General features: G+C 37.9%; 1 protein-coding gene across 1 annotated transcript in view; it reads right to left on the reverse strand.

Moving 5' to 3' along the window:
- The window catches only part of SEMA3A (semaphorin 3A), a 165,727-nt gene that overhangs the window by 45,730 nt on the left and 93,250 nt on the right, over nucleotides 1–26,747 (reverse strand). Inside the window, exons 5-6 of the mRNA XM_071734053.1 lie at nucleotides 20,958–21,051; nucleotides 13,682–13,801 (exon numbers count right to left, since the gene is read on the reverse strand). Of these exons, the coding sequence (XP_071590154.1) occupies nucleotides 13,682–13,801; nucleotides 20,958–21,051 (214 nt within the window). The remainder of the gene's footprint in view (nucleotides 1–13,681; nucleotides 13,802–20,957; nucleotides 21,052–26,747) is intronic.

The following is a 26,747-nucleotide window of genomic DNA, read 5'->3' on the forward strand; positions in this document are numbered from 1 at the left end:
TTGATAGCATGTGTGATGAAATCTATGGAGCTGCTTCAGATAGAAAAGTCTTGCAACATTGCCTTTTGCACTGATCTGTCACAAAGTTGTTCTCCTCAAAGTCTGTTTGTTCAGTATGTACTTTTACCCTGTACAAGCAAACCCTCCTTTTTTGAATCACCAGCAGTATTTGAAAATATTTGATTAAATTTTTGTGACTTTTAAGAATGACAACCTTATTGGAATAACAGTGCACTCAAAATTTTAGCATTTTTTAAAAGGAGAGAGGAATTTGCAACACACTTGTTTAGATACGTGAAGAGCAGGGAGAGGAATTGCAGGCAGTTTAGCAAAACTATTTAAAAAGTAATAAAAGAATGAAATGCAGTAGAAATATAGGTCCTGTAATAAATGAGAAACTGTGGAACTTTTTTTTAAAGAATGCTTTCTACTGACATGTCTGACAAAAATATATTAAAGCTGAAAGTATGTCAAATATGGCACAGAACTAACTATTAATAATGACAAACCATTTGCACAATCTGGTGAAAAAAAGTTGATGACTCACTAGTCTATGTCTCACTAGCTTTTTCTGCCTTTAGTGGAAGTTCATTAAGAGAAACAGGAGAATAGGAAACAGTGACCAAAGGGGTAGGTAAGTGAAGAGAGCTGTGCCCCATGACTGTCAGATTTTACAGTGTGTCAGATGTTATCATATAGCTCAGGAAATATGCATGATCTCACTGACAGCAGTGGAACACTTCTTACTATTTATAATGGCACTGAGTTTTGGTCAAATGGCAGTAAAAGAATCAATGAACACCAATCCTCAGATACATGGCCATATTCCCAGGTAAAATACTATCACTGAATGCCATCAAATACTTCATAAGATCTGTGAAGTAAATTGGAAAAATATGTAATCCTGTTCTTAAAATAACTTCTCTTCTGTTTTTTCCTGAAACATTATCTAAAAAAGCTCTGTGCCTGAAAGGTTATCTGGTCTCTTCTTACACCAGCTCATCTAATAATATCTTCCTACAAATCTTGATGCATTCAGCTCAACAGAAAACTTTACAAACCTATCAACAGTATATGTAATTTATATGTATAAATATATGTTTAAAATACTCTCTTTCATAATTCTGGAATCTAACAAAAACACATGTCAGGCCATCACTTTAAAAAGTAAATCAGAAAAAGAACTATTTTTTCTGCATTTAGTTTGTATGCCTGTGGCAGCCCCCTAAGTGCACAGGAATGTCAAATTCTGCTGGGTGCTGTACAAGAGATGGTGGTCTCAAAGAAGCACAGTTTAACCCTTGCCTTTGAAAGAGATGATTTTCCCTAACATGGGAAACACTCAGCCTATAGCCACAAGTGACAAGGATCTGAGAATAGAGGGAAAAAGCTCTAAAAGGCATAGCAGCTGGCAATTCAGTTTTGGTGGGTTACTCTCAACTGTCTTATGTGTATGGAATCTTTCAGACAACACTGATGCTTTTGAGACTCAGATTATTAAAAGCAGTGGTACCACATTTTAATAATGTAGTAATTAATCTATATCACATCATCTGAAATATTCATTGCTTCTGAGTGTCAGCTACTGTAGCTGGTGCACATTTGCGTATCTTGACATAACTAAAATGTTATCATAAAGCTTACAATTTCTTTTTTACTGTATGGTGTTTAAAAGAGCCACACAGTAAAATCACTATTTAAAAAAAAAAATTTATCAGCCAGCTATTCAGTAATGATAGATTGATACAATTCCACAGAATCCAAAAGAAAAGCATGGGATGTGGTACTCTTGATGCCACTTTGAAACATAGAAGCTAGGCATTGAAGCCTGACAAAATGGACAAAATGGGAAGTTCAGGATCTATTGCACTGTTAAAATTTAAAGGCATTAAACGATGAACTATTTGTGGGGGGTGGGGTTTTTTTTTGGTTGGTTGTTTTTTTGTTTTGTTTATTTTTCATCTGTCCATCATATCTGAGAACTGCTGTTCTGTGAACAAGTTATTTGGGGCTTCTTTGTTTATTTTCTCTGCGCTTTAGTCAAACATGCTACCTTTACAAGTGAAAAATAAGTATCCATTTGTCTCTCCCATTTGTCCCCTTCCTGTTCTGTAGTCCTTACATCATGGTAATGAATAAAGCTCTACAGGCTAAATGATGCTGCTAGTGACATCTGTTTCACTCTTTTGTTCTGCAGGTGTTGCCTGATGGAACCTGGGAAAGAACTCAGTGAAGTGGTTCAAGGGGGACTGTAACAGAATATATATTGAAAACAAAGATTTTGCAGAATAAAATGAAGCAAATTTACTAAAACTTTTTTTATCAATTAAGACCTTGCAAAGGATGAAAATTAATCAGCTGAGAAATTACATGCCATATTAAATATACAGTTTTGTAACCAGGTGTTTTCGCTGTTGAAAAGCTGCAGAAACATTAAGCTGTCCTATAACTACAACATAAAAGGGTCTTCAAGATGTAGGATTTGTTATATCATAGTATTTCAGAAATAATCAAACTATAAAATCTGCAAGTTATTAACAACTCTGAATTTAACTACAACACTCTATCTACATTTCTCAACCTTACAAGCTCTTTGTGTCTACCTAATTGCAAAGTATTACATTAGGCCCACTCCTTCTCTAATAGTCAACAGACAACCCTCTGCTAAATACAGACGTTGGAATATATCCTTAATAATGGGACTTAGTATTAGCTTTGCAATTCTTTGCTAGTGTGATTTCTGAATTGTGCTGTTGAATTACCTGAACGTGTTTTCAGTGTTTTAAATACAGTGATGTTTCCACTTTGTTGTAAAAATAGGCTTCTAACACAAGACAGTATTCAGCAATCTAGTACCAGCCATCAGTTTGATATCAGCCGTGACATTATTTAATTTTCAGAATCACAGAGGTTAAAGCTCACTGAACTATAAACAGTTGGAAACACGGAGTGTAATCCCAAGGCACAGCTCTGCACAAGCTGTAATTTAAATCATATTGCATGCTAAGCTGAAAAGGCAGCACAGGTCCCAGAGGGCATGAATAAATCTGCAGTCACTGATTTGCCACACACATTTGTGTTGGGATTCTATAACTGTGCAAATGCGATGTCTTCCTTTAGTGCAGAGGACTTGTCATCTACTGAGATTTGTAATTAAAGAACCCAAAGAACAAAAGCAATTAGTTAGCCTTACAAGCATTCAGACTGGAATTTACACTTTCATTAGCAAAGAGACAAGGAAGTTAGGGAGACAGAGAGAAAGGAAGGCTTTCAGTCTGCAACTTAATTCAGCTGTGTCTAGTACTAAGCTGAGATTTTAATGTATAGACCAGGTATTCACATACCTGGCTTACTTTGAACTAATAACTCCATCATCAAAAACTCTACTCTCAAGTGGATGTTTCTCATTCTAAGGAGCCAATTATGTTTCCAGCTGGCTAAGTGCCACATCAGGTGCCGGCTTTGAGCAATCAGTTGTGTTAATTGCAAGCAACACTGGATGCCTTTTGGGACAGGCACTTCACGGTTCAGGAATGTTAGTGTAAAAGGGGGTTAGGTTCAGCCCCATTACCAAGAACAAATCACAAAGTTTGTATAGGTTGCAGACTAACAGTTGTAATTTTTATGGAATGGGGGAAAGCGATAGGAACAGATTAAGGGGTCGTATCCTCACGTCATTAACTCCACAGGGTGTGCTGTGGCATTTCAATTACTTGATGGGGTGGTGGCTATGTGGTGGTGGAGCCTTTCATATTTTAAGCTCAATTGCTCTATCCTCTCACTCCCTTGGTTCTGTCAAGTATCCTGATCCAGCCCAACTGGTCCACGACACTGGCTCAGATAAGTATCAACTGCTCATGAACAAGCTTTCCTCCACAGCTTTTCCTTCTTTATATTTGTCATATTGGGAAAATAATAATTAAAAAACACACAGAGGTTGTTTGATGTTAAGGAACTATTATAAGGGCATAAATAAAAGTGAGTGCCAAAAATGGATGTTGAAAGGCAGATTTATATATAAGAAAACCCCAGCCATTGAAGAATTAAAGCATATTAATGGAAAGAGCTGAGCACTGCAGTGAGTAGAAATCAGGAGGTCTTTCTTGGCTGCATTTAGGCTATTCTCATTTATTATCAGTTAACAATCTGTCCTGTAGTACTTTTTAGTATCTGTCTTTTGTCTCAGTACCTGAAGAACAAGTTTTAGTTAGTCTATCTGTTTGCAAGTGCTGATTTCTCATGTTTGCCCTGAGTCTCAGCACCAGCACTATTTAAAAGAAGAAACCTGCCCCAATATTGGAGGTGATGAATGGGAGGCTTGGATTGAATCATTCGAGATAAAGGGAGTCAGTCTGTGGTAGGGAGGGGGAGGAACTGGTACAAAGTCTGCAGGTGCTTAGAAACAGAGCTTAGAGGCTCAGGAAGTGTCTCTAATGCCCTTTAGAGACTCAGTCCCTGGTGTCCCACATGGTTGTACAAAGAAAACTTAAAACAAAGCCATCTTATTTCCCCCTTTAACACAGACTAAACCATTGCCAAATACTTTTGTGTCTGAAGCTGTGCATTTCATTAAACTCAATGCAACTCGCTCAGCACTCCCTATTTTTGTGTGGCTGAAACCTCTAATTCTCCCCCTGCTGCCCCACGGCCAGCGTGCTCTAGTCACATCACACTTAACCTTTGCCTTGGCTTCTCAAAAAAGAATTTGTTTCACTCTATTCATGGCTTCAACAGTTTGGCAAACTGCACTTGAGTGCCGCGCTGGGCCTTTATATTGAACACACTAATCTGATTGTTTTTCCACTCTACAAACTTTGGGTCAACAATCAAGCTGCTGCCAGAAACTAATTAATTTGCAAACAGGCCCCATTTTCACAGGGGGAGAGCTTTTGAAACCTATGTCAGCAGAGCTGGTCACACCATGGTGACATGCATTGTCATGGCATCCACTTTTCTGGGTAATTCTCCTCACTAATTTTTCACCACACACATGAACTCAAATTACCCAGTCAACAGTAAATCTCCATTGAATGCTCACCAAACTCTGAACGTGGTGGCCTGAGAAGAGGAAATTGGTATTGACAGGGTCAACACTCATTAAATTGATGGCTAGAGCAGAAGAGACAAAAAAACCAACACAAGAACATAAAGAAAAAAAGATTCAGATGTATGTCATATCCCAATGAAGGGGGCTGTAACAGACACATTCCTGCTTTGTTTAAATCAATTAGTATTCTGCTGTGTGATTCCCTACAACCAGATTTCTGCTTAACTTTCCTTGAAACACTCGTTAGTTCCTTTTGTGAACAGGAAAGGAGGCAGAGTTTGGTAGCTGAAAGTCACCTCTTTCCAAGCAGCGGAGGTGTTGGAAGATCTCAGAGAAAATCTCCTGAAGTTCTCAGAGATCATGGGAAACGTATTTGAAATTGCAAGGTCTGTAACACATGGGCTTTGGCATCCTGCCACCTAATCTGAACTTTCCTTCTCCTTGAACTGATTTGGATCTTTGCAAAAATGATAATTACAAAGAAACCCATGGGACCTACACCAAAAGCCAAGCAAAGTGCAGTCTTAGAACCTGAGCACTGCACCTGTCTTGGACAAATTCTTTTTTTTTTCTTTTCCCCTATTGAAATTCATCACCAGGGTACTACTTTCTACTAAGTACTGCATGTGGGTAATATGTTTATACTTATACATATTTGTATAGATAGATACGGTCCTTTGATGATATATTAATGAAAGTAGTAAACAAAGCTATCTAGTAGAGATTATTGGCACAGCTACTAATGCTTGAATTATATACTGAATTTGTCACTTTTCTTATGTGAACAGGCCACCACTTTACAAAACTATCCATTGCAAACTCTACAAGTTATGTTGAAAGAAATACATGCAAATAATTAATCTTTAATGTTTAAAAACCAACCAACCAAACAAAAACCCCAACACCTTCTAGAGAATGCAGACTATCAGTGGGACTTCTGGTAATCAAAAAGCTGCTGGTGTTTATTATTCAGTATGAGAAGAGTAAGAGTTGGAGACACCCATGACTCCTGGAGTTTACTTATGCAGCTGAGGAGTTTTTACACAGCTCCTACTACTGGAGTTGGCAGATAAGATTCAGATTTGTTCATTTAAAGCAATGTTTATAAAAAGCAACTCACCTGGGTCAACAAATTTTATTCGGAACACCCAACAGAGACAGCCCAATTTGCCTTGTACAGACAGGTGCACTGATTTATCCTTATCTAGCATCTAATCAGAGCTTGTTCTGGTTCATTTGCCCAATTTCCTCCTCAGAAAAGTCAGAGCATAGGTGATGGGAAGGGCTACATTCTCAGGCCTCACCCTGACATGAGGCTCACTACAATTTACTGAGTTGTTGACCTAATGTCATATTCACAACTAACCTAAACCCCTTTGAATTTAGCAATTCTAAGGCACAGCACCAATAGATAAATTCAGTGTACATGAGAAAGTGTAGATGTCCAAGCTACCAATCACTTCCAAGTCTCTGTTTAGAGATGCACTGATCTCTTTGGGACCAGGATCAGACTTCCACAGTGCTTGTTTTGAAAGCTATGACTATTTTTTTTCCTGAAGACCTGTAATATGTGCAACAGAAAAGCTTGTCTGGTCTCCAGTGGAAACAGTGCACAAAACACTCTAAACTCCTTATTTCTGATCTTATATGCTCTATAAAGACAATCACAGTATGAATTGCAGCAAAGTATGGATTGTAATCTACACTCCCAGCTATTACTTTTTGGTGTGGATAATAAGGCTGACCAAGGTAAAACCCACAAATGAGCTCATGGTTAACCATATAATATACACATTCACCAAGTCAGGTGTTTACTGATACAACTCTTTTTGCCCCTGCTCATATCCTCAAGAGTGCCAGGAAAAAGTGCTTTACCTTTCCTACCCACTTCCACTACAGCTTCAATACTTACCCTTTGGTTACTTTTACCAATTTTTCATACGTAACTGCAACAAAATCTCACCCACAACCCCTGAAATTTAATAAGGAAAATTACCTAATCCTAGAATAGGGGAAGGGGCAGGAGGAGGAGGAAGAGACAAAGATCTATTTCCTAGAAGGACTTAAGAGTAATTTCAGTGAGGCCACTTGATCAGGACACACTTTCTAATTGCTACTTGGTCTTTGATTTCTGAATCAAACGCTGCTCATACTTTGTATAAAGATACACGGAACTTGGGGTTCAAGTGTATGAGTATCTCTTGATTAAATATTCAGCTAGACCTATGGCTTCCTGAATTGTAACTATTTCAGGTTAGTGACAGTATAAGCATTGAGTAACAACATTAAGGAAGCAGTGATTATTCTGTTATTTCAGAAATTCTACATTTCTTCCGAGAGAAAAAGAATGGGCTGTGATAAAAATTTATAGAAAAAAATGTTTATTACATTGTCATGAGAAACGCGATTTAAAATTCATACTGAATTGCTGAAATTTGGAGCTGCACACTTAAGGGGGAAAAAAACCCTCTGTAAATTGAGTTTGTATGCCACTCTGTGCACATTATTATGCTACCGTCACCATAGTTTCTGAGTACTTCCTAACACTGTGTTAGGTGACATTAGCATTTGTCACACATGGAATTTATCACTGTGGAATTATTTATTACTATTCTTAGCAATGAAGATAATGGGAATGGGGGTGGGAGGGTGTATTGAGTGAGAAATGAGACTTGCATATATGGACACGTTTTGTTCCTGCAATGGTTGGAGTTTTTTGTGCCACTTCAAGTGGTGGTGGGAAAGTGCACAACTTGGTTAACACTACAGCCTGCATGATAGGAGATACCAGCTGACTAATTTGGTTCAAATATAGAAATACATATTTTAAACGCAAGAGATCCATCAAGGGGAGAAAAAACAACAAGGAAAAGTGAAAAAAGCACACACATAACAGCGTTTTCACTGGTAAGGTTGTTTGGTTATGCCCTTGTAAACTTAAGAGAATACAGACCTGACACAGACTTCTTAGTCTATACACTGAAGTCCCTTGTGATGTCAGGCAAGTATGCTATATGATGACATATAAAATGTAATCTAAGGTCCTCTTAAAACAAGCTAGGCTGCCTCACTGACTACTTCTTTTGGGCAGCTCTTTCTAATTTAATTCCCCTTTATGGTTAAAGACGTCTAATCTGAAGACTAAATATCACAGAATCATAGAATGGCTTAGGTTGTAAGGGACCTAAGAGATCACCTAACTACAACCTCCGTGCCACAGGGGGGATGCCTTTTAACTAGACCAAGTTGTACAAATATATTCATGTGCACTTCATAGCCTGTTTTGGTTTTAATGTTCTTTATTTAAATAGATCTTCTCTTACTCAAGTTTTATTGTATTTGTAGCATCCATCACCTTCTTTCTTCAATAATATCACAGATGTAATTTATGAAATAACCTCCAGCTACCAGGATGATTGGGTCCTGTCTATGCTGGCATAATTGGTGGTGTGTAATTTAGTATATTCTGTGTATCTGGATTAGGAATGTGCAGAAGGAAATCTTGGAACTGAAAACTAGGAAGGCATTGAGGGACAAGGGAGTGAATCAGAAGAGGGACACATCAATGGGTATGTACTGGTGGGAAAAGAGCCTGGTGTGAGTGACCAAAGACAAATTATAAATTCAAGGACGCAACAAATTAACACATCCAAGTCTCAGCAAGACAACAAATATTAATTTCTAAACATCATGACACAGTTAATAAAATTTTATTAGAGAGTTAAACATCGTATAAAGTAGCTGCAATCTTGTCTTTCTTTTGCCTGGCATTCCTCTCTTTTGCAATACATCTATCTTCAAAATGATGTGTGCATGTTGCCAGTGCTGGGACATACAAACTGCCATAAGCAGAAACAACATAAAGTGGTGGCTAACATTCTGTATGAATGCCAGGAGAGTATCAAGTCCATGCATCCTGCCTTGGAGCCTGTGAAATTAAAGAGGGCATTTTCTTTTTTACTGAAAGGTCGCTCAGCTTCTATAATTCTCAGCTGTTTATGTAACCATAAAGATTACCAAGGACAATAACTGCAGGGGACTAAGCCCAGCTACTACCCCACTTTAAAAATTAAGCCATGGAAAGTATGCTAAAATAATATTACAGAGCTGGTTTGAACTCATAAAAAGCAAGGAAATTCCAAGTCAAAGCTGGAAATCCAGACTGACAGTGTCTCTAAACCCCAGGTCTAGTTAAGTGAGTGAGTGAGGCCAGGATTCTCTCACTTTTCTGTGGTGCAAACCAGATTCATAATACTACCTTAATGCAGTTTTTGTGATTTAATTTCCTTCTGAGTCTACTGCAGCCCAACTCTGTTTTGCTTTTAAAATAAATGTTTATGGTTATTCATTTTACAAAATGTTAACAACTTAAGGCCAGGTCGCCTGTGCTGAAGTCAGGGAAGACGAGAGTGGCTCCAAGCTTTCTTTCCACTCCCCTAATCTTCAGCTTGAAAGCTGCCTTCAGTGCATTGCTTTTGTTGCTTAGCATTTGCTTTGGTACACTGCACAGCCATTTCTGCCTTCTTGCCTCCAGCCATGCCCTCAGTCCTTGCCGGGATGTTCCTGCCAATGGTGAACAGCAAACACTGCGTGTAGCTTGTCAGGGAACCCCCTGGTACCTGGGAAAGCTGCTCTGACCTGCTTGGTCTTCCGACTCATCTTTTATTATTGCTGAAGCAGTTCATAGTAGCAAGACTTGCTCTACACTCTCTTGAAATAATACTAGAGTTTGATGGCTCTGAACAGAAAGAGGCAATGGCACATTTAAAGTAAAATGAGTTTTGCCTACAGGCGAGACTCTTAAGATATAACTTCAGAGCCATTTCTGTTTATAGTTTATAGTTTATAGTAAAGCTGGACAGGTGATGTTTTTTAAATTTCAAGACTTTTCTTCTGTGAGTTCAAAACTCTTTTTGACCTTTACTGGGTCAAAACTACAACTGTCCAAGTATTTTGTGCAGACACTTCATGCACTTACTCGAGGAGCCAAAAATGCCTTGGGTGAGCATGCACATGAATCAGTCAGGGGCACTAAACTGGGGCTTTTTGTATCCAAGATGACTTCCCTGAGCACCAACTCATCTTACTGTGTTTTTGCAAATGCCTCCATGTCACATCTGTCTTATTCTGTATCAATAATTAAATATACACTGCTACACTGACTGATGAATGGTTCCCTACTTTCTAGATGAATGATCTAACTACATGGCTATAAAAATTGGTCTCCCTTGCTTTATTTTCCTTGGTGAATGTTTAATTATTTATACAAACCAAAATGTTTTTAGGAGTCTGTGAGTATTTAATATCTGGAAAAGATTTTAAAAGTCTTTAAGAACTGTTGGTCAGCACCTTCCTTTGGGCCAGGCACAGTTCAAAGTGGTACCCCAGCAACATTTAACTTCTTACAAAATGAAAGGTGGAGGATCTACAAACAGTCACTGTGTGACCTCTGTAGGAATCATAGAATCACAGAATACCAGGCTGGAAGGGACGTCAAGGATTATCTGGTCCAACCTTTTCTGGTAAAAGCACAGTCTAGGCAAGATGGCCCAGCACCCTGTCCAGTTGAATCTGAGACACATCCAATGTTGGGGAAACCCCTACTTCCCTGGGGAGATTATTCCAATAGATGATTTTTCTCACTGTGAAAAAATCATACTTAAAGGAAAAAAATGTTATTGCTCTCTGCATTGTCGTCCTACTTTTTTCCCAGTTCAGGATGATAGTTAAACTCTAGGAAAGTTCTAGTTTGCAAGCTCTAAATGTCTTCTTCTCTCCACTTTTGATGCCAAACAGCTGTGTTTTCTGCAACGCTGTCAGCTCTGACCTTAGCCTTACTATGGGAAAATCAGTTTCAAGTTCCTGTTTTGAATGAATTAAACATTAGCAAGGACTTAAAACTTGATGTCTCATCATCTAGGTATTAAACTTCACAAGGATTTATCTTTGGAAGTTTGATTACAACTTATCCAGATTTCAGTATGCCCATTAGAAGAGTTTTTTTTAACCTGGGGTTAAGCACACTGTAGAAAGCAACTAGAAAAGCAAACCCTCCACTACAAAGCAATTCATGTCTTTGTCTTTACTGAAAAAATGGCTAATACTGCAAATTTAAGGTTCAAAACTAATTTATACAGATCTTTAAGAAAGTGCAGTACATCTCATCCGTCAACAAGAGCTTATTTTATTAAAAGTATATCCAATTTAAATACCTGCAAACACAAAGCTTGTTTTATAATTCTATCTGAAAGATAGAAACGACAAATTAAAAAAAAAAAAAAAATCTAGGGACTGGCATGCCTGCAGAGTTTCAAAACCCAAACAACTGTAATTTTTGGATTTCCCTGTTAGATGCTGAAGTTAGGCGTACTGTGTGGAAAGGCTGCCAGGACTTTATCACTGGGAAATTAACAGTAAAGTCTTAGAGCCTTTAATAGGAATGTTGTAGTGCAGATTTTAAGCCAAGTTTTCCATAAGAGGAATGTAAAGCTATTAAGTTGCAATGAATATACAGATTTCAAAAATGTACTTAAAGATCATTCGCTATTAAATGATAGGCAGTTATAAGAATAATTTCTAGAGATTTCTCAGATTGATTATTACCTTTCTTAAAAATTAATTCAAACCTTTTCATACAAGAATTTAGTGTAAGAACAACACGTAGAGTTGAAAATCATCTTCACCCTGTGCTATGATATGCTGTTTTTCTACTTTCATGCTCATTTTGGAGGATACTTAATTCTAGAGAGCTTGAGGTTCCTCAGCTCTTTATGTGCCACGGTCTTCTCCTCCCCATGCTAAGCACAAAGCAGTTGTGGTTTCTGCAGCCTGTCAGATGTAGCCTTAGTGCTAATTTGGGAAAAGCAGTTCTCACATTCAGTGCTGAAAGACTGATAACTGAATCCACAAAGGAATGACACATTTTCAGCGATGAAGTACAGGGGTTGTGGACAATGGCTGTGCTTTCCCACTGCATAAATCCTCCTGACTCAGCTGTCATTGTGCAAACCTACTGCACAAAAGCAGATTTTGCTTGCATGATTGGATTTTATGTCATCATGACTATCATAACAAAAGTGGGTGTTTTGTTATCTTTAAGATATTATTACTCTACCAGGTACCAAGATAGATGGGTATGTCTTTAACCATTGTACTTTACTGTCTCTTGCCGTCCAGAAATCTTGTCTGTTATTATAATAAAATAAACTGAAGAAAAACATTTCCGGGTTACTGGGCAAGCATGGACTGCAGAACTGAAACGTGATAGACCTGAATCTGTCCCCACAGTAGTCCACATGAATTATGACAAAACTATATTTAACAGTACAAAAATCAGGTTCATCAACTTGTCATATTAAAATAAAGATTCATACAATTTGGCACACATATGTTTATCTGATATATATATCCTATCCATATATCATAAAGAGTTGTTTATCCAACCTGCTGTGGTTTTAATTGAGTCAGGGATTGGTTTTGTTATGGATTGTATATACAGCTAATATGATAACCAGTATGATACTAGAAGTTCCTGGCTGTAGCTAATAAGAAACAGTGTTGTTAAAACATACTCTGCTCTCACACAGTAAAAAATTGGGTGAAGAGTTTGCACCAAATTGCAAAACCACATAAGAAAACCTGGACCTCAGCACAGACATAAATTATGTGGTTAGGAGTGAAAAGTATTTAAGAAAAAAATACTTTGTGAATTTAAAAGCTCAAGTGAAAATGCAAGCACTGTGTATTGCAAAAGTGGCTAATGAACTCTTCAAAAATTATATTACAAATTAACACAGAGTAACTAAAGTTAGCATTACTGGCTCACTTAAATCAAATGTCAGCTTTTTCAAATGATGCATTCTCATTTCCAAAATGCTCACAGTGTTGTATAGCTTAAGCCATTTAATTTATTAGTATTTTGACTTTAGTAGAACTTGGATAGAGTACTCATATACATTTTAAAGTATTTTGGTATGTGAAGCCAAATCCAGATTTTCTCTGAAACTATTCCTTTCTCCCCATACACGAAAGCAATAAGCTAAAGGCCTGATTAGTAATATCCATACATAAAATGTTATTGTGCCTTGTTAAACTATTGAGTATTTTGAAACCAAATAATTTGGAACACCCAGGACTGTTTTCACTTTTTCCAAACTACTGACAACTCCGTCCTGCTCAGGAACCTCTACTGATTTACTTGCTGCTGGACCTTGGTGGCTAATGTCAGTTTCCCATCAATCCAGCCTGGATTGATTAAAAAAAATTAAAGCCTGTACAAGGCAGAATCCTGTGCAAGGTTCTGTAACTACTTTGTGCTGATGTGTGGCTGATGTCTCCACAAGGCTCGAGCTTCTGTACAACTTGCACCCTACGGCAATCTGCTCCTGTGGCATGTCTGTGTTAACCACAGTGTCCGTATATGTTTTAAATTTAATCACACTCCACAGATCTCAATGTAATTAAACAAAAAATGCTTCTTTATGAATCACTTTTGATTAGTCTAACTGGTTTAAGACAGAATTCTGCTCCAAATAAAAGAGGGGTGTGTATTTCACAGATGTTGCTGGAATGAAGCTGTGTGCTAATGTTTAATGGCTAGATTAACGTAACTGGATAAATGTACATTTTACATACCATTTAGCCACCGGGAGTCGTGCTGCTCTGTTCTGATTGGATGATGATGTCCCAGAGTTCGGAAAATGGCAAAGTCCCTGCCCATAAAGTCTGCTGCTGTGCCGGAGTACAGTTCTCCATCTGGGGGAGGACATAATTGGAAGCAACATTTCTTAATTTTTCAGTCACGGTAAGTAAGAGAAAGCTGTCAGTCCTATGTTTATATTACGCTAATAAGGATAATGAGAAAATTACAAAGCAATAAGCCATATGCAATGTATTGTCGTTGAAAATGTATTATTATACCCCCTTTCCCACTGCAGAGTTTAACTGTAACCTCTCTTAAATGAGCTGTATTTCCCGACTACTAGTGCAGCCACTTTTCAAAAATATATTTGGATTCTTAGGTTGGAACAGTGGCAGCTTGTACACCTATGCCTGGCAGGTACTGCTACTGTATGTAGCCCCCAAGGCCCTACCTAGCTGTGGTTACCCTGTTTTGAACATGAATTTGGACTGGTGACCTTCAGAGGTTCCTCCCAATCTACTGGGTTTTTGTGACTCTGTGTTGGGAATTGGAGAGTCCAGCTCATTCACTTGATTCAGAAAGTCATCAAGTCCCTTTAATTTTTCACCTAGAAACAGTTATTTGATTGATTTTTGGATTTATGTTGCTTGTTTTGTTTTTTCCTTCTTTTTTTCTGAGCAAGCAAATCTTTTGAAAACTATTTTCTACAGGAAAGACAGAATATGCTTTTCTCCTGCCATCCTTCTAATTGTGATACTGGCAAAGGGGCAACAGCTAAGGGAGAGAATAAATGAGATCATGGCCAGCTGTCGACCTCATCCATATCTCAGTGCACAAGTGAATTAAAAATTGACCTACAGCCCATAAGTGATACTTTAGCCCTTAAGTGGCAGACCCAGGGCCTATCTGGAGAAGCAACTGATAATATTAGAGTCATAGAATCATAGAATCATAGAATCATAGAATAGGCTGGGTTGGAAGGGACCTCAGAGATCATCGAGTCCAACCCTTGATTAACTACCGCTGCAGTCACTAGACCATGGCACTGAGTGCCACATCCAGTCTCTTTTTAAATGTCTCCAGGGACAAAGAGTCCACTACCTCCCTGGGCAGCCCGTTCCAATGTCTGATCACCCTTTCTGTGAAAAAATTCTTTCCAAAAAATCGCTATCATTCTTTCCAAAATTTGTCCCAGTGTGCTCCTCTACCCCTCCTCAGCCAACCAGAAGGTCTAAATTCAGAGGACCTTGTCAAGTTAAATGTTTGCCAACTGGAAAAGATGATGATGATGATGATGATGATAAGTACATAGAAATCAGACCCACAAAAAGCAACCAGGGAGCAAAGAACAACACATATATTTCCGGCATTAATGGAGAGCTATGAAACTGGTCTGAATTCAAATTGCTACAAATGCATTTTTCAGTCATGGCTAGTGACATGACAAGAGGCAATGGTCACAAAGTGAAACACAGAAGGTTCAACTGAAACATAAGGAAGAACTTCTTTACTGTAGGAGTAACAGAGAACTGAAACAGTCATGGAGTCTCCATCTCTAGAGATATCTAAAACCTGCCTGGATGTCATCCTGTGCAACCCACCCTAATGAACCTGCTCTGACAGAAGGGTTGAACTAGATGATCTTCAGAGGTCACTTCCAATTTTGTGATTCTGTGATTCTGTGAAATGAAATACTCCTCCCTACAGTTTAAATACAGTATTAAAGAATATTAATCTCTCCAAGTGCTATTTCCAAGCTACACATCTTAAATAGGTCTTCTGTGAATAAGACAAGTTTGAGAAAATAATTCCTTCTTTAAGCTAAGCTAATACATTTTTCATGGTCATGATGAACTCTACCATATCCTCATTTTAAAACACACTTCAGGAACAAGTTCATCATTTTCATGGCAATTTCAGATATTTCCATGGTAGGACAACCATGTCCAAGCATGCCTACTGGATATCACTGGCATCTTTTCTCCAGAACACTGACACCATGAAATTATCAATTGAACCTACAGTGGCTCTGTACCATCTGGTAGTCACGAAACTCAGGAAGGGTGAAAACATGATAGCAGAAAGGCGTGGAATTGAACAAATTCACAGCAGAGATCAGAAGCAAATAGACCGGTCATGCCCAGCAGGAGGTGTAATCAGAAGTGAAACAGAACAGCATATCATTAATTAACAATTTATCATTCCTCTGTGTCATTTTCAACTTTTTTTAAAGGGAGACAATCACTTAATTATAGTGATTATTATGTACAGGGAATGCAGCTGAGATTTTAGAGAATATAAAACCTTTTCACTTGTGAAAAAGGGCTTTGATGCTGTGCTTAACCTTTCTTTAACCTCATCTTCATTTTCTTGTCTCTCAGTCCCTAGTGAGTTCTGATAAATCAATATAAATCAAAGGGGGAAAGAAAAAACCAAGCAGCCCTATCTTACTTCCTAGTCATCGACAAATCTAAAGGTCAATCAAGAAGAAAAAAATTCCATTTTTCATATGAAATTACTAAAATTAAACCTAACTTAGCTAAAAACCCAACAAAGCCTCATTAAAATTACATGTTTCCAATATTTACAATTTTAAGGACTTTTAGCACCTTACCTCTAACTCACCACTGAAATGCCACTGAAGGCAACATATCTTCCAGGTTCACAGAATCACAGAATCATCTGGGTTGGAAAGGACCTCTGAGATCATTAAGTCCAACCCTTAATCCACTGCCACTGTGGTTACCAGACCATGGCATTGAGTGCCACATCAGTCTCTTTTTAAAAACGACCAGGGATGGAGAATCCACCACCTCCCCAAGCAGCCCATTCCAATGCCTGATCACCCTCTCTGTAAAGAATTTTTTCCTAATATCTAACCTAAACCACCCCTGACAGAGCTTAAGTCCATTCTACTTAATTCAACTCAAGACTTCCATGCTACCAGGCTCCTACTGATGGTGCGTTTTGGTCAGTGGTGATTGTGTAAAAGTTTTGCAAATTATGGGCCTTGGCCTGTTCCAAAGAAGAAAGGAAACTAGGAAGTCTGCAGGAAATTAATGGATCGTTCTTTCCTTTCTACTACAGCTCCTCCAAGTTTCAGGATACCCAGACCAGTGTCTGCAGTTTGAACTGATTTGCTGCAGTCATGCAAATTTTAGTTTTTCACAGAGAGAAATACCCAGGAATATAATTTATTTTTGTAAGGCTTTAGATGATAATCTTTGCTATCTTCAGGCTGAGCCTCAAGTCATGACCCAGACGTGACCATCTTTTTAATTAGTACTATTCCATAGCTACATGAGAACTTTGCTTCCTGTTTATATAGCAGTACATTTGTATCGGTTTCATTATGCAGACCTTCTTTTGGACTGAAATTTACTCATTAATTGTCTGGAAAATGATTCTTTTATTTCACAGATAGCCTTCACTTTGCAATTTCAATTGTCAGTAGTTTTAGAAGCATTTTTCATTAACTTTAAGGAGGAAGTGGAGATGAATGGTTTGAAAACTTAAAACTATTTCTCAAGTGGAAGAAATGAAGAAGGGGAAAAAAAGTTGACTCCCTGGTTTTTTTTTTTTCAACTCTCCTAATACAATTGCCTTAGATTAATACCTTCAGTGACAATTTTCTCCTGAGGTTACATTGTTTGAAAATCCTAGTGCCTCTGATTTTCCTCCTGCCCTGGAATACACACTAGTGGTGCCTAGGGACTGCTTAATCCCTACATTTTCATGCACTAGCCCACTCAAATGGACATTGTTTAGTCAGAAGCACACAGATGGGAATGGCTGAATAATGCCTTAACATTACGAGGAACGAGGTGTATCATGTTGCCAGACGGCGTTTACTTTAGAGCAGAGTAGCAATAACTGCCTTTAATGAACAACTCTTAAAAAAATAATGAAAAATGTTTGCAGGTGGATTGGAACAAGGAATGTATACTAGAAAAATACTGGAACAATTTAATAATTATGAACTGTGTTTTGATTTGGGGGTGTTTTGGTTTTTTTATCCAAATATTATAGTTTTGTTTTGTTTTGTTTTGTTTTTTTAAAGAGAGGAAAAACTGAAGATCACTCTTACACTTGTTTTTCTTTCAGCTGAAATACAAAATAAGAATCCTTTACTAGCACTAATGGGTATTAAAGTTCTAAAGTTACTTTTTGCAAATTAAACTTGGTGTTTTGCCAAATTCCATCTCAGGTAATTATGTTTCTCTTACCTAAGATTTACCTTCTAGTTATGGAATCAAGAACATACTCCTGTTCCACATTCTGCAAAATCTCTGTTTAGAGTTTCTGATAAAGAACAGAGGTTATTCTTCCCTCTTGTATTTAACTTTATAAATTAGTCTTAATTCTCAGCCTTTTATCTTTCTGATAGTTGCATTGTGTTACTAATTAGAACATTGCATTTTAATAAGTGCTGGGTAATTGTTTTACATTGTTGCCCTCTTGAACCTCACATTGCTTGTGAGGACAAATACGTCCTGCACAAGAGGGACCAGGTGTAGAATCATATAATTAATCATAGAATGGCTATGATTCGAAGGGACTTTAAAGATCACCTAGCTCCACCCCTCTGCATGGGCAGGGACACCTTCCACTAGACCAGGTTGCTCAAGGCTCCATCCAACCTGCCCTTGAACACTTCCAGGAAGGGGGCAGCCACAACTTCCTTTGTCAACATCTTCCAGTGTCTCGCCACCCTCAAATTAAAGAATTTCTTCCTAATGTCTAACCTAAATATCCCCTCCTTAAGTTTTAAACCATTTCCCCTTGTCGTCTCACTACACACCCATGTAAAAAGCCCTACCCCAGCTTTCTTGTAGCCCCTCTTCAGATATTAGAAGGTTTCTAAAAGGTCATCTCAGAGCCTCCTATTCTCCAGGCTGAATAACCCGAAATTCTTTAGCCTGTCTTCATAGTGGAGGTGCTCCAGCCCTCTGATCATTTTAGTGCAACTCCTCTGGACATGTTCCAGGAGCTCAGTGTCCTTCTTATAATAGGGACTCCAGAACTGGACACAGTACTGCAGGTGGGGTCTCACAAGAGCAGAGCAGAGGGGGAGAATTACCTCCTGATAAGAGTAGCTGAGCTATCATTCAGCTGAGGAGAAGGGAAGAAGTAGTTGTTTCACGTTTTTCTTGGTGTGGGGCATTTGTGATCAAGAGGCTCCTCTGGCCTTCATAGATCTATTCACTGCTTAACGCCAGTGCTACCTCCTTCCGGATTGAACTTCTCCTTGCAGTCATTGACTGGCTGGTTCATTCCCTATTCTGCACCTATTTTGGGGTGAGGAAATAAATTGTCCCTGTATCACAACTTTACCATAAAATTTATGGGGGTTTTGGCAAATATAAGTCATTATGAAGCAGTGGTGAAACTGGTGTACCCTTTCTGCATGATTAGAGGAACCTCTGCAGTAAAGGACTGAAGTAAATACGTTCTAATCAGTAACACAATATGACTGTGAGGCAGCTGGGAGAAGGCAGAGAAGAAAGGGTGTTCAAGTTCAGGATGCAAGAATGTTAATTTTGTCTTCACCCTGAATTTTATATAAATCACTGAAGCAGAAATTAGTCACTGGCTTTGAATGTTGAATTGATGCCATTTTCTATAGTGTTAATACACCCATGGCTCTAATTGAAGCCTGATTCAAAACAAATTATCATGCTCAGTCTACTGTTTATTAGGAGGAAAAATACACGGAGTGAATATTATAGTGATAGGGAGTGGGCTCAAAAAAGCAAAGATGTTTTAAAGTCATGAAATCTAAGCCAAGGGAAATAACATAATCATATTTGTGCCGGACTGAGTGGTAAAAAAAAAAAGGAATGTGAAAAGCTAGACGCTGTTGACTTTGTGCAGTTGCATACCGGGTATACCATGTAATACTGGCTTGTCATCATTCTCTTTCTTTATTGTATATTAAAGTAAATAGTAAAGCCATTCCCCTGAGAGTAGCTCTGCCACAAATTCAAGTCGCTCCAGGCACTAATTTATATACTGGCCTTCTACACACACATTTTTTTTCCTTTCTGTTTGTACAGGATACAAGTTGGAGCAAGATGTGGATGTCTTGTTGTTCTGCTAAAAAGTGTGTGTCCCCAGGGTAGCTCATCACCTGTGATCATTAGGCGCTTCGAAGATCAGGAAATGAGGAACACTCAAGACTAAATTTTTGTTGCTGTCTATTTTAATATCTTCATTTTAATATGTAATGTAAATATAATAAAGAGTAGCTGGAAGGTAAGACTATAGACTAGCAACAGGGACGAAGTCCTGGAGAAGACAGTGTACCTGGTTATATGTAATTTCCCAGAGATTTCTGAGATAAAAGAAACTAAAGTCTTCTGAAACTATCATCGTCTCTTGGCTTTGAAATCACAAAATGTGGCCAGAAAATTACATGTTAAAGATAAAGTGGCTAAACCTGGACAGAGTTGTTACTGAAAGAGGAAACTAATTTGTTTTGATCTCATTTTCTTCTTACAAAATGTCTTTTTTGACTTTTTCTTAAAGGAGCAGGAAGAACAATGAACAAAATTAATTCAATTAGGTAAGATAAATCAATTAGATAAATTCAATCAATTGGATTAGTTTAATTACATTAACACAGTCCAGGTGCTCTATACGTACATATTCTGTGCAATTAAGTATTACTAATTCAAAAATAATTTATTGAAATCTTTCTTTTCTGGAAAGGAGTTAAATTGCATTTGCTGTTGCGTAGATCTCTTCAGCAGAAAGGCAGAAGGCCTTCAGCCTAGACTTGTGCATCTCCAGCTCATATGAAGGACAGTTGGGTGACAGACCTTCCTTGGCAGCAAAACTGATATAAGAAATTATTCCTGCTCTCATTTTGCTCTCAACTGTGTTGGTGCAACTGCCAGTGAGCAACCCAACCAGGAAACTGAGGGATTAAAATATTTCCAGAGTCAGCTAACTCTGGGGAGGAGAAATACTTTACAGAATCATGGTCTCACAGAGGTATAAAGAGGTAAAGAGGTATGCTGTGACACTTGATTCTTGGTTTACACACACATTGTTTCTCAAGACAAGTTTTTGTCTTTTTTTTTTTTTTTTTTTTTTTTTTTTTTTTCTGTCTTAAGACAACTGTCTTGAAAATGAAACTAGAATGATTTTACCATGGAAATAAAATTCATAAAACGAAGTCCTATCATAGGTGCTGCAAATAGAAAAAAAGCAGAAAACTGGCAGTTCTCTATAGTGAATACACTGAACTTTTATTGTGGCACATACCTACTAAAAGAGAAGCTGTCAGCAGTTTAGGATCATAAGGGCTTTTCCCCCGGCCATTTTCAAAATGTGAGTCTTCCATTTTAAAAATGTTGTCCTGTGGGGTGGAAAAAAAATGGAAGAAAAAGCAACATTATTTGAGGAAAGAACTCTAGCAATAAGTTGAACTAAACACAGTGCAGCACATATGATCACATTGGTTTTTGTGGCTTCAGGGAAGTCAAATATCCAAGTGAGGATCTGGCAGAAGTACCCACCTTTTAATCAGTATTGTGCTGAAGGCTACTCAAAAGCACAAGTACACATGCACAGCTTGTGTCTCATCTATTCTACTTCAGATATAATTTGCATGGCTTCCTTGAATTGTTTCTGCTTTCACTGAGAGCACACTTGAGCACTAGTAACTGAAGAAACTGGAATTTGAAACTTGTCTGAAAAAAGACAAAACCTAAATTATAGTTTTCTACAATATCCTGCAAGTGTAGAGTAGTGGATAATACAATGCTAAACTATCTTTTTCCTAACAAATATTTAGTGACTTGCTGTTTCATGCATCCTCAAATTCCATTTTAACAGCATCAGAAGAGGTTTTTTTGATTCTATTTTTTTCAGTAACAAAGAACAAAACTTTTAAAATATAGACACTGAGGGCAAAAAAGGTAGGGAAATAACCCAAGACTAACAGGGGTCTCAGTCAACACTAACTCAAATTAAGGTCAGTAAATCTAAAGCAGTGGGCTTTTCAGTACTTTTAATTACTTTAATTTTAACTGGGGGCCCAAATCTGTCAATCAATTTGAATACTGTTTATCTTATGTTTTTCACTGAGAGTAAAACCAGAAGAACAGATGCTTTTTGCACAGTAGACTTCTACAGTGACAGAGAAGATGAGGCCAGACTGAAAACAGAATTTTCCATTTCCCAGTTGGACTGTGGTTAATTTGCATTGACACCTAACCCCTTTGGGTTAAGGAGCCCCAAAGCTAGGACAATCCACACACCATTTTTTTTTGTTACTTGGACCACAGCAGCACATTCTCAGTTGCTTATACCTAAAAATTTTCTATAAAGTAGGTGCTGAAGGACTTTGAACAACATTTGCAGGACCAAATAGCTTAGGAACTACAGCTTGGTACAGCTTCTTTTTTTCTTATTGACTAATCAGAAATCAGTCATCTGTTTTTAGAAAACAAATGCAAAATAAATATCAGAATATATATCTAAAATGTATGTGTTGGTAGTAGAAAATAATTAAGAAGTTACAATATTTTTTTCTTGTTTATTTCATAAAAAAGAGATAAGCTCTTTACCTTGATTTTCAAGCACTTACTGCTTCTACAGACTATCTCAAGTCCTCATTTCTCATTCTTATCATCCCTTTTCAAACACAAATTCACAGAGCTGCTGGCCAGAGAGGCCCTGTAGATATTATTAAGTCCACAAGGGCCTGAAAGAAGACTGAGGTCAACACAGGGAATGGTAAGCTTTGGTTTTGTCTTGCCAAGTCAAAAAAACATTCAGGAATAGACATTTCTATAATCTTTCTGGACAAATTCCATTGCCCTTTTTAGTGAAGAATTTGTTTTCTAAACTGTGTCTTCTTATGAGCAACTTGTGACATTTTGTCCATGTTATATTACCTGCAGTGATGGCAAAGATGCATAAGGCAAATGCATCCTTCATAACTAGTTTGAACAGCTATAGGATGTTCCTAAACTGCGTATTCTGTTTCACTTCTCCAGACTAAGTCTCAGGCTAGAACTTCATGGAAGCTGAACTAGTTAGGAAACATTCTTACATTGTCCTATGCTCACAAGTAAAAGTCTCAATATTGTTCTCAAAACTTTCACCCTCAAGGGCAATGCTCCAGTGCTCAGTGCTGGAGACTTGGCACTCCACAAAGCTGTGGAGAACACACACAAAAAAACCCAACAATTCAAATTTTATTCAACAATTGCTTTCGTAATGTTTTTTTAATGTGAAGATCATTCAGGCAAATAGCTCATGTCTTTCTCATGAACAGTGAATTCAAGTATTTGGAAGCAGTGCTCTCCCTGGCACCCTGCCTTACCATCTTGTTTGTCCATAATGAATCCAGGCATGCACCAAACCACTGACCAGATGTCCTTCCAAGTCATACTATTTTAAACCTACAGAGTCCCTGTAAGTGGGTCACAGGCTATAGCTTTATTACAGAGCTGTTTAATTACGTCGTGTAAGCATAAATATGTGTGTGCTACTTATTTTCAAAGGAACATCAGAAGGATCTCAGATTCCACTCCATTTACTGGACAAAAAGGTAAAGGGGAAATGGACTGTTAGAAGAATGGTCTGGAGAAGCTTACTGCACTGTAAGATAAGAAGCTTGGACACAACTTCATGAAGTTTGATCCCAGAATTCAAGGTCAATCTCTTAAGCCTTCTCCTTGTAGATGTAGCCTCCATGATTATGTTTATACGGTCATCCTGTATCTGTAATATTTTGCACATTATTAAATTTCATTGTTTCCCTTTGCCTTTCTTTCTATTTCTTAATAGTCCATTAAGGAGTATTAGACACATTCCTTGTTTCTGTCCAATTTTCTGACTTTGCTCTTTCTAACCAGAAACAAATAAATAATGAGAAAGAAAACTCTTTTAGAATTCTGCTGCAGGGCCCATATACAGATCTTGCTCAATAAATTAAAGAGGTAAATTGAGGAGAGTGCTAGACCTCAACGGCAATAATAGAAAATGGCACTAATGCTACAAGCCATTATTGAAAAATATTATTATCAATCTACGTTTTCTTGGGATTTCTTCTTAGTAGATGATAATTGCTCAACCTGCACACCAATGGATATTTGATAAGGCTATAAAGTCAGTGGCATGACAGTTAAAACTGAATATATTCCCAAGATAATCTCATGTGTCATTATAAGACAAATAGGAAACAGATGTTGAATGTGATGTGGTGTAGGAAGGATCTGATTTTTTGCTGTATTCTTCTGTTTTATGTCACTGTAACTCCACTGATACTGGTGTGTAGCAGGCAATAAAGACTGGAGAGCTGGGCCAATGTAAGTCAGAGATGATCTACCCTTCTCTTTGTGTATGTGGAATATAATATTTGAAATTAGAGGCATGACAGGGAAATCCCACAGTGTTTTCATATTTCAGTATAATTGAAATGTAAAGACATGTACTGTAAGTTTCCAAATGCATGAGCAAGTCATAATAAATACATCACTGTTAAGTGCCAAATAAATGTATCATGGTTTAGTCTGAAGCCCCAGTAAGTTTTGATAAACATGCTATAAGAAATCCGACCTGTCCCAAATAGGGCAGCTTGCCCAAATAGCTTTTTGGGAGCTGAAGTCAAACTACCTCTACCTACAAGTCAACAATAAACACAGGCAATAAAGGAATAATCTTCTTTCTATGTATTCCTCCATCGCCATTTTAGAAGCCTAGAAAGCAATATGACTAATGATAGGTACCTGATCATACTAGTCCCTGGTCTATGCCATTTGCCCCCAGGTTCAGTCCTGAGATGCCATAACAGCAAGAGATGAGATTAGAAGTCAGTGTCAGTAGCTGAGGACGAAATTGCAGCTCTTCATTTTATATAAAAGGTGTGCTTGATCTTTTTCCAGAGAGCTAGCCTCCACTGCAGACTAGAAACTCAGGCTATGCTCCTGGTATTATAAGTCCTGTCTACCTAAATTACATCTGAAAACCTGTGTAGAGGCAGCTGAGAGAGTGAGGGCAGCTCCTGGGGAATGACTCAGAGCCCAGCTCAGTCTGCCTGGAGCCAGCAAAGACCAGGGCTCTGCTTGGAGGCTTAGGGGGACTTTGGACTGTGTAAGTGTGCCATTCTTTTGCACAGTACAGTCAAGAGCTTTTAGCTAGAAAGAATGCATATTGTTTGTTCTCAGAAACAAATCTGATCAGTTTATAATTTTTCTGCCTCTTGAGTTTTACAGTGAATTGAATGCAAAGAATGATAGTGCAGTGAGTCAGCAAATACCTTAGCCATAAAGAGCAAGAAAAACTGAAGACCACCAAATTCTCACTGTTTCAAAGTTTTGTGAGGGCTATTATGTTATTAAAGATGGGAATTCAGGACAAAGAAATCTTGCCAGGCTGAAGGAAATTCTCTAGAAATGCAATGAAGAAAAGAAGAAAAAAAAAAGAAAAAGTATTCAAATAAAGGCCATTATAACTCAACAATCAATCCATTTTATTGTCCAAAACTGTTTTTCAGTTGCACTGGAAGCCCAGAAGGACATAACTATTTATGAAAAACCTCTTTAAGGATCCTTGTAAGAATCTTCCAACCTTGCTGTAGCTTGTTCTCTTTAGGTGGTGCTGGGTTATTAAACTCAAGGTTTATATCTCATTGATGCTTCTCTATAATCCGAAAAACTACTGAAAATGTGAGATTGTTTGAAATTTCACAAACATGACAACAAGTGGCTGCAAGCTGAAGTTACAGTCACATGTCTGCTGGCTCATGGTATGACATGAATTGTTTGTCCTAGTAAATGCTTTGCATGATGGGAGATTATGCTTCCAGCTCCTTAAAACACACATTCTCCTGTAGCACACCATGTAACAGATGGCAAGACTGCCAGAAAGAATTACATTACGATCGTGGAAATGAACATATAAGCTCCTGTGTTTCCCATTCTTTAGCCCAATGATCTTCCATTTCAGGGCTCTGGACGTTCACTTTTAAATAGCTGAATATCGCTGAAATAATGCCCCTTATTATGACATAGCCATTTAACAAGGTTTACTTCATACCTTGCTATTAGACAGCTTCAGTCAGCTACACCCTTCAGTTCAGATCTACCAATATTATATACATATAAACACACCTATATACCAACTGTATACCCACATATATACATGTATATACCTGATACAATAACTTTTAAAGCCATTTTTTATATCTCCATCAGCAGCTAACCCACCTAGAATACAAGAAGGCCAAGACAATTGCTTTTTGTTAAATTAAATAAATAAATAAATTCTTCTTTAGCATTATTTCTGGATTTTGAGAAAACAGGTGGCTAGTGGAGAAAAGCTAATCCATCAGAACAGACAGCAGTGACTGCTGAGATTCAGGATGATTTTTTTCCTGAAACTTTTCTGGCAATTCACACCAAAACTGCCCCAGAATTGCAGAGCCTAATGCAGCAACACCGCTGCCAGTCCATAATCAATCTCTGCAGTGCAAGCAATGGAGCTGAAGAGGCTGTGTTGGCAGAGTGTGTACAGCTACTAAGAAGGTGTTAGTGGTTTAAATTATAAAGCATGGAAGATATAGAGAGATTTGACAGCAGCGATGCTCCCCAGCTGTTCTACTGAAATTGAAGGAACACAGATCCTTACTCTTGTAACCCCCAAACCATAAATAGAAAGTAACACATCTCCAGGGTATCTTCCAGGGGCTATCTGAGCTCCACAACAAGCTGCTGAGCAATGATACGGGGTGGTCCAGAAACATTTAAGATGCCAAGAGCCTTAGGAACTAGCATATCCTCTGTTTAGTAAAAAAGATAGAGCTGGCTACAGCTGTGAGCTTAATTGATGCTAACATTTTCCTTGTTCTCATTAGTTCTTAGGTTACTATGAAATATTTCATATGACAGATTATGGAGAGAAAAAACACAAAACTCCAGGAAAAAAAAACCTCCTAAAGTGGCAAGAGTTGTATGCCCAGAGTAAGACTTTGCACTGTAAAGGAGCATCCATCCAGAGAACCTTTAAGCCAATGGTGATGTCTTGTTTGTCAGTCAGAAGCTG

The sequence above is a fragment of the Heliangelus exortis genome, chromosome 1, assembly GCF_036169615.1.
Source record: "Heliangelus exortis chromosome 1, bHelExo1.hap1, whole genome shotgun sequence".
Classification (NCBI taxonomy): domain Eukaryota; kingdom Metazoa; phylum Chordata; class Aves; order Apodiformes; family Trochilidae; genus Heliangelus; species Heliangelus exortis.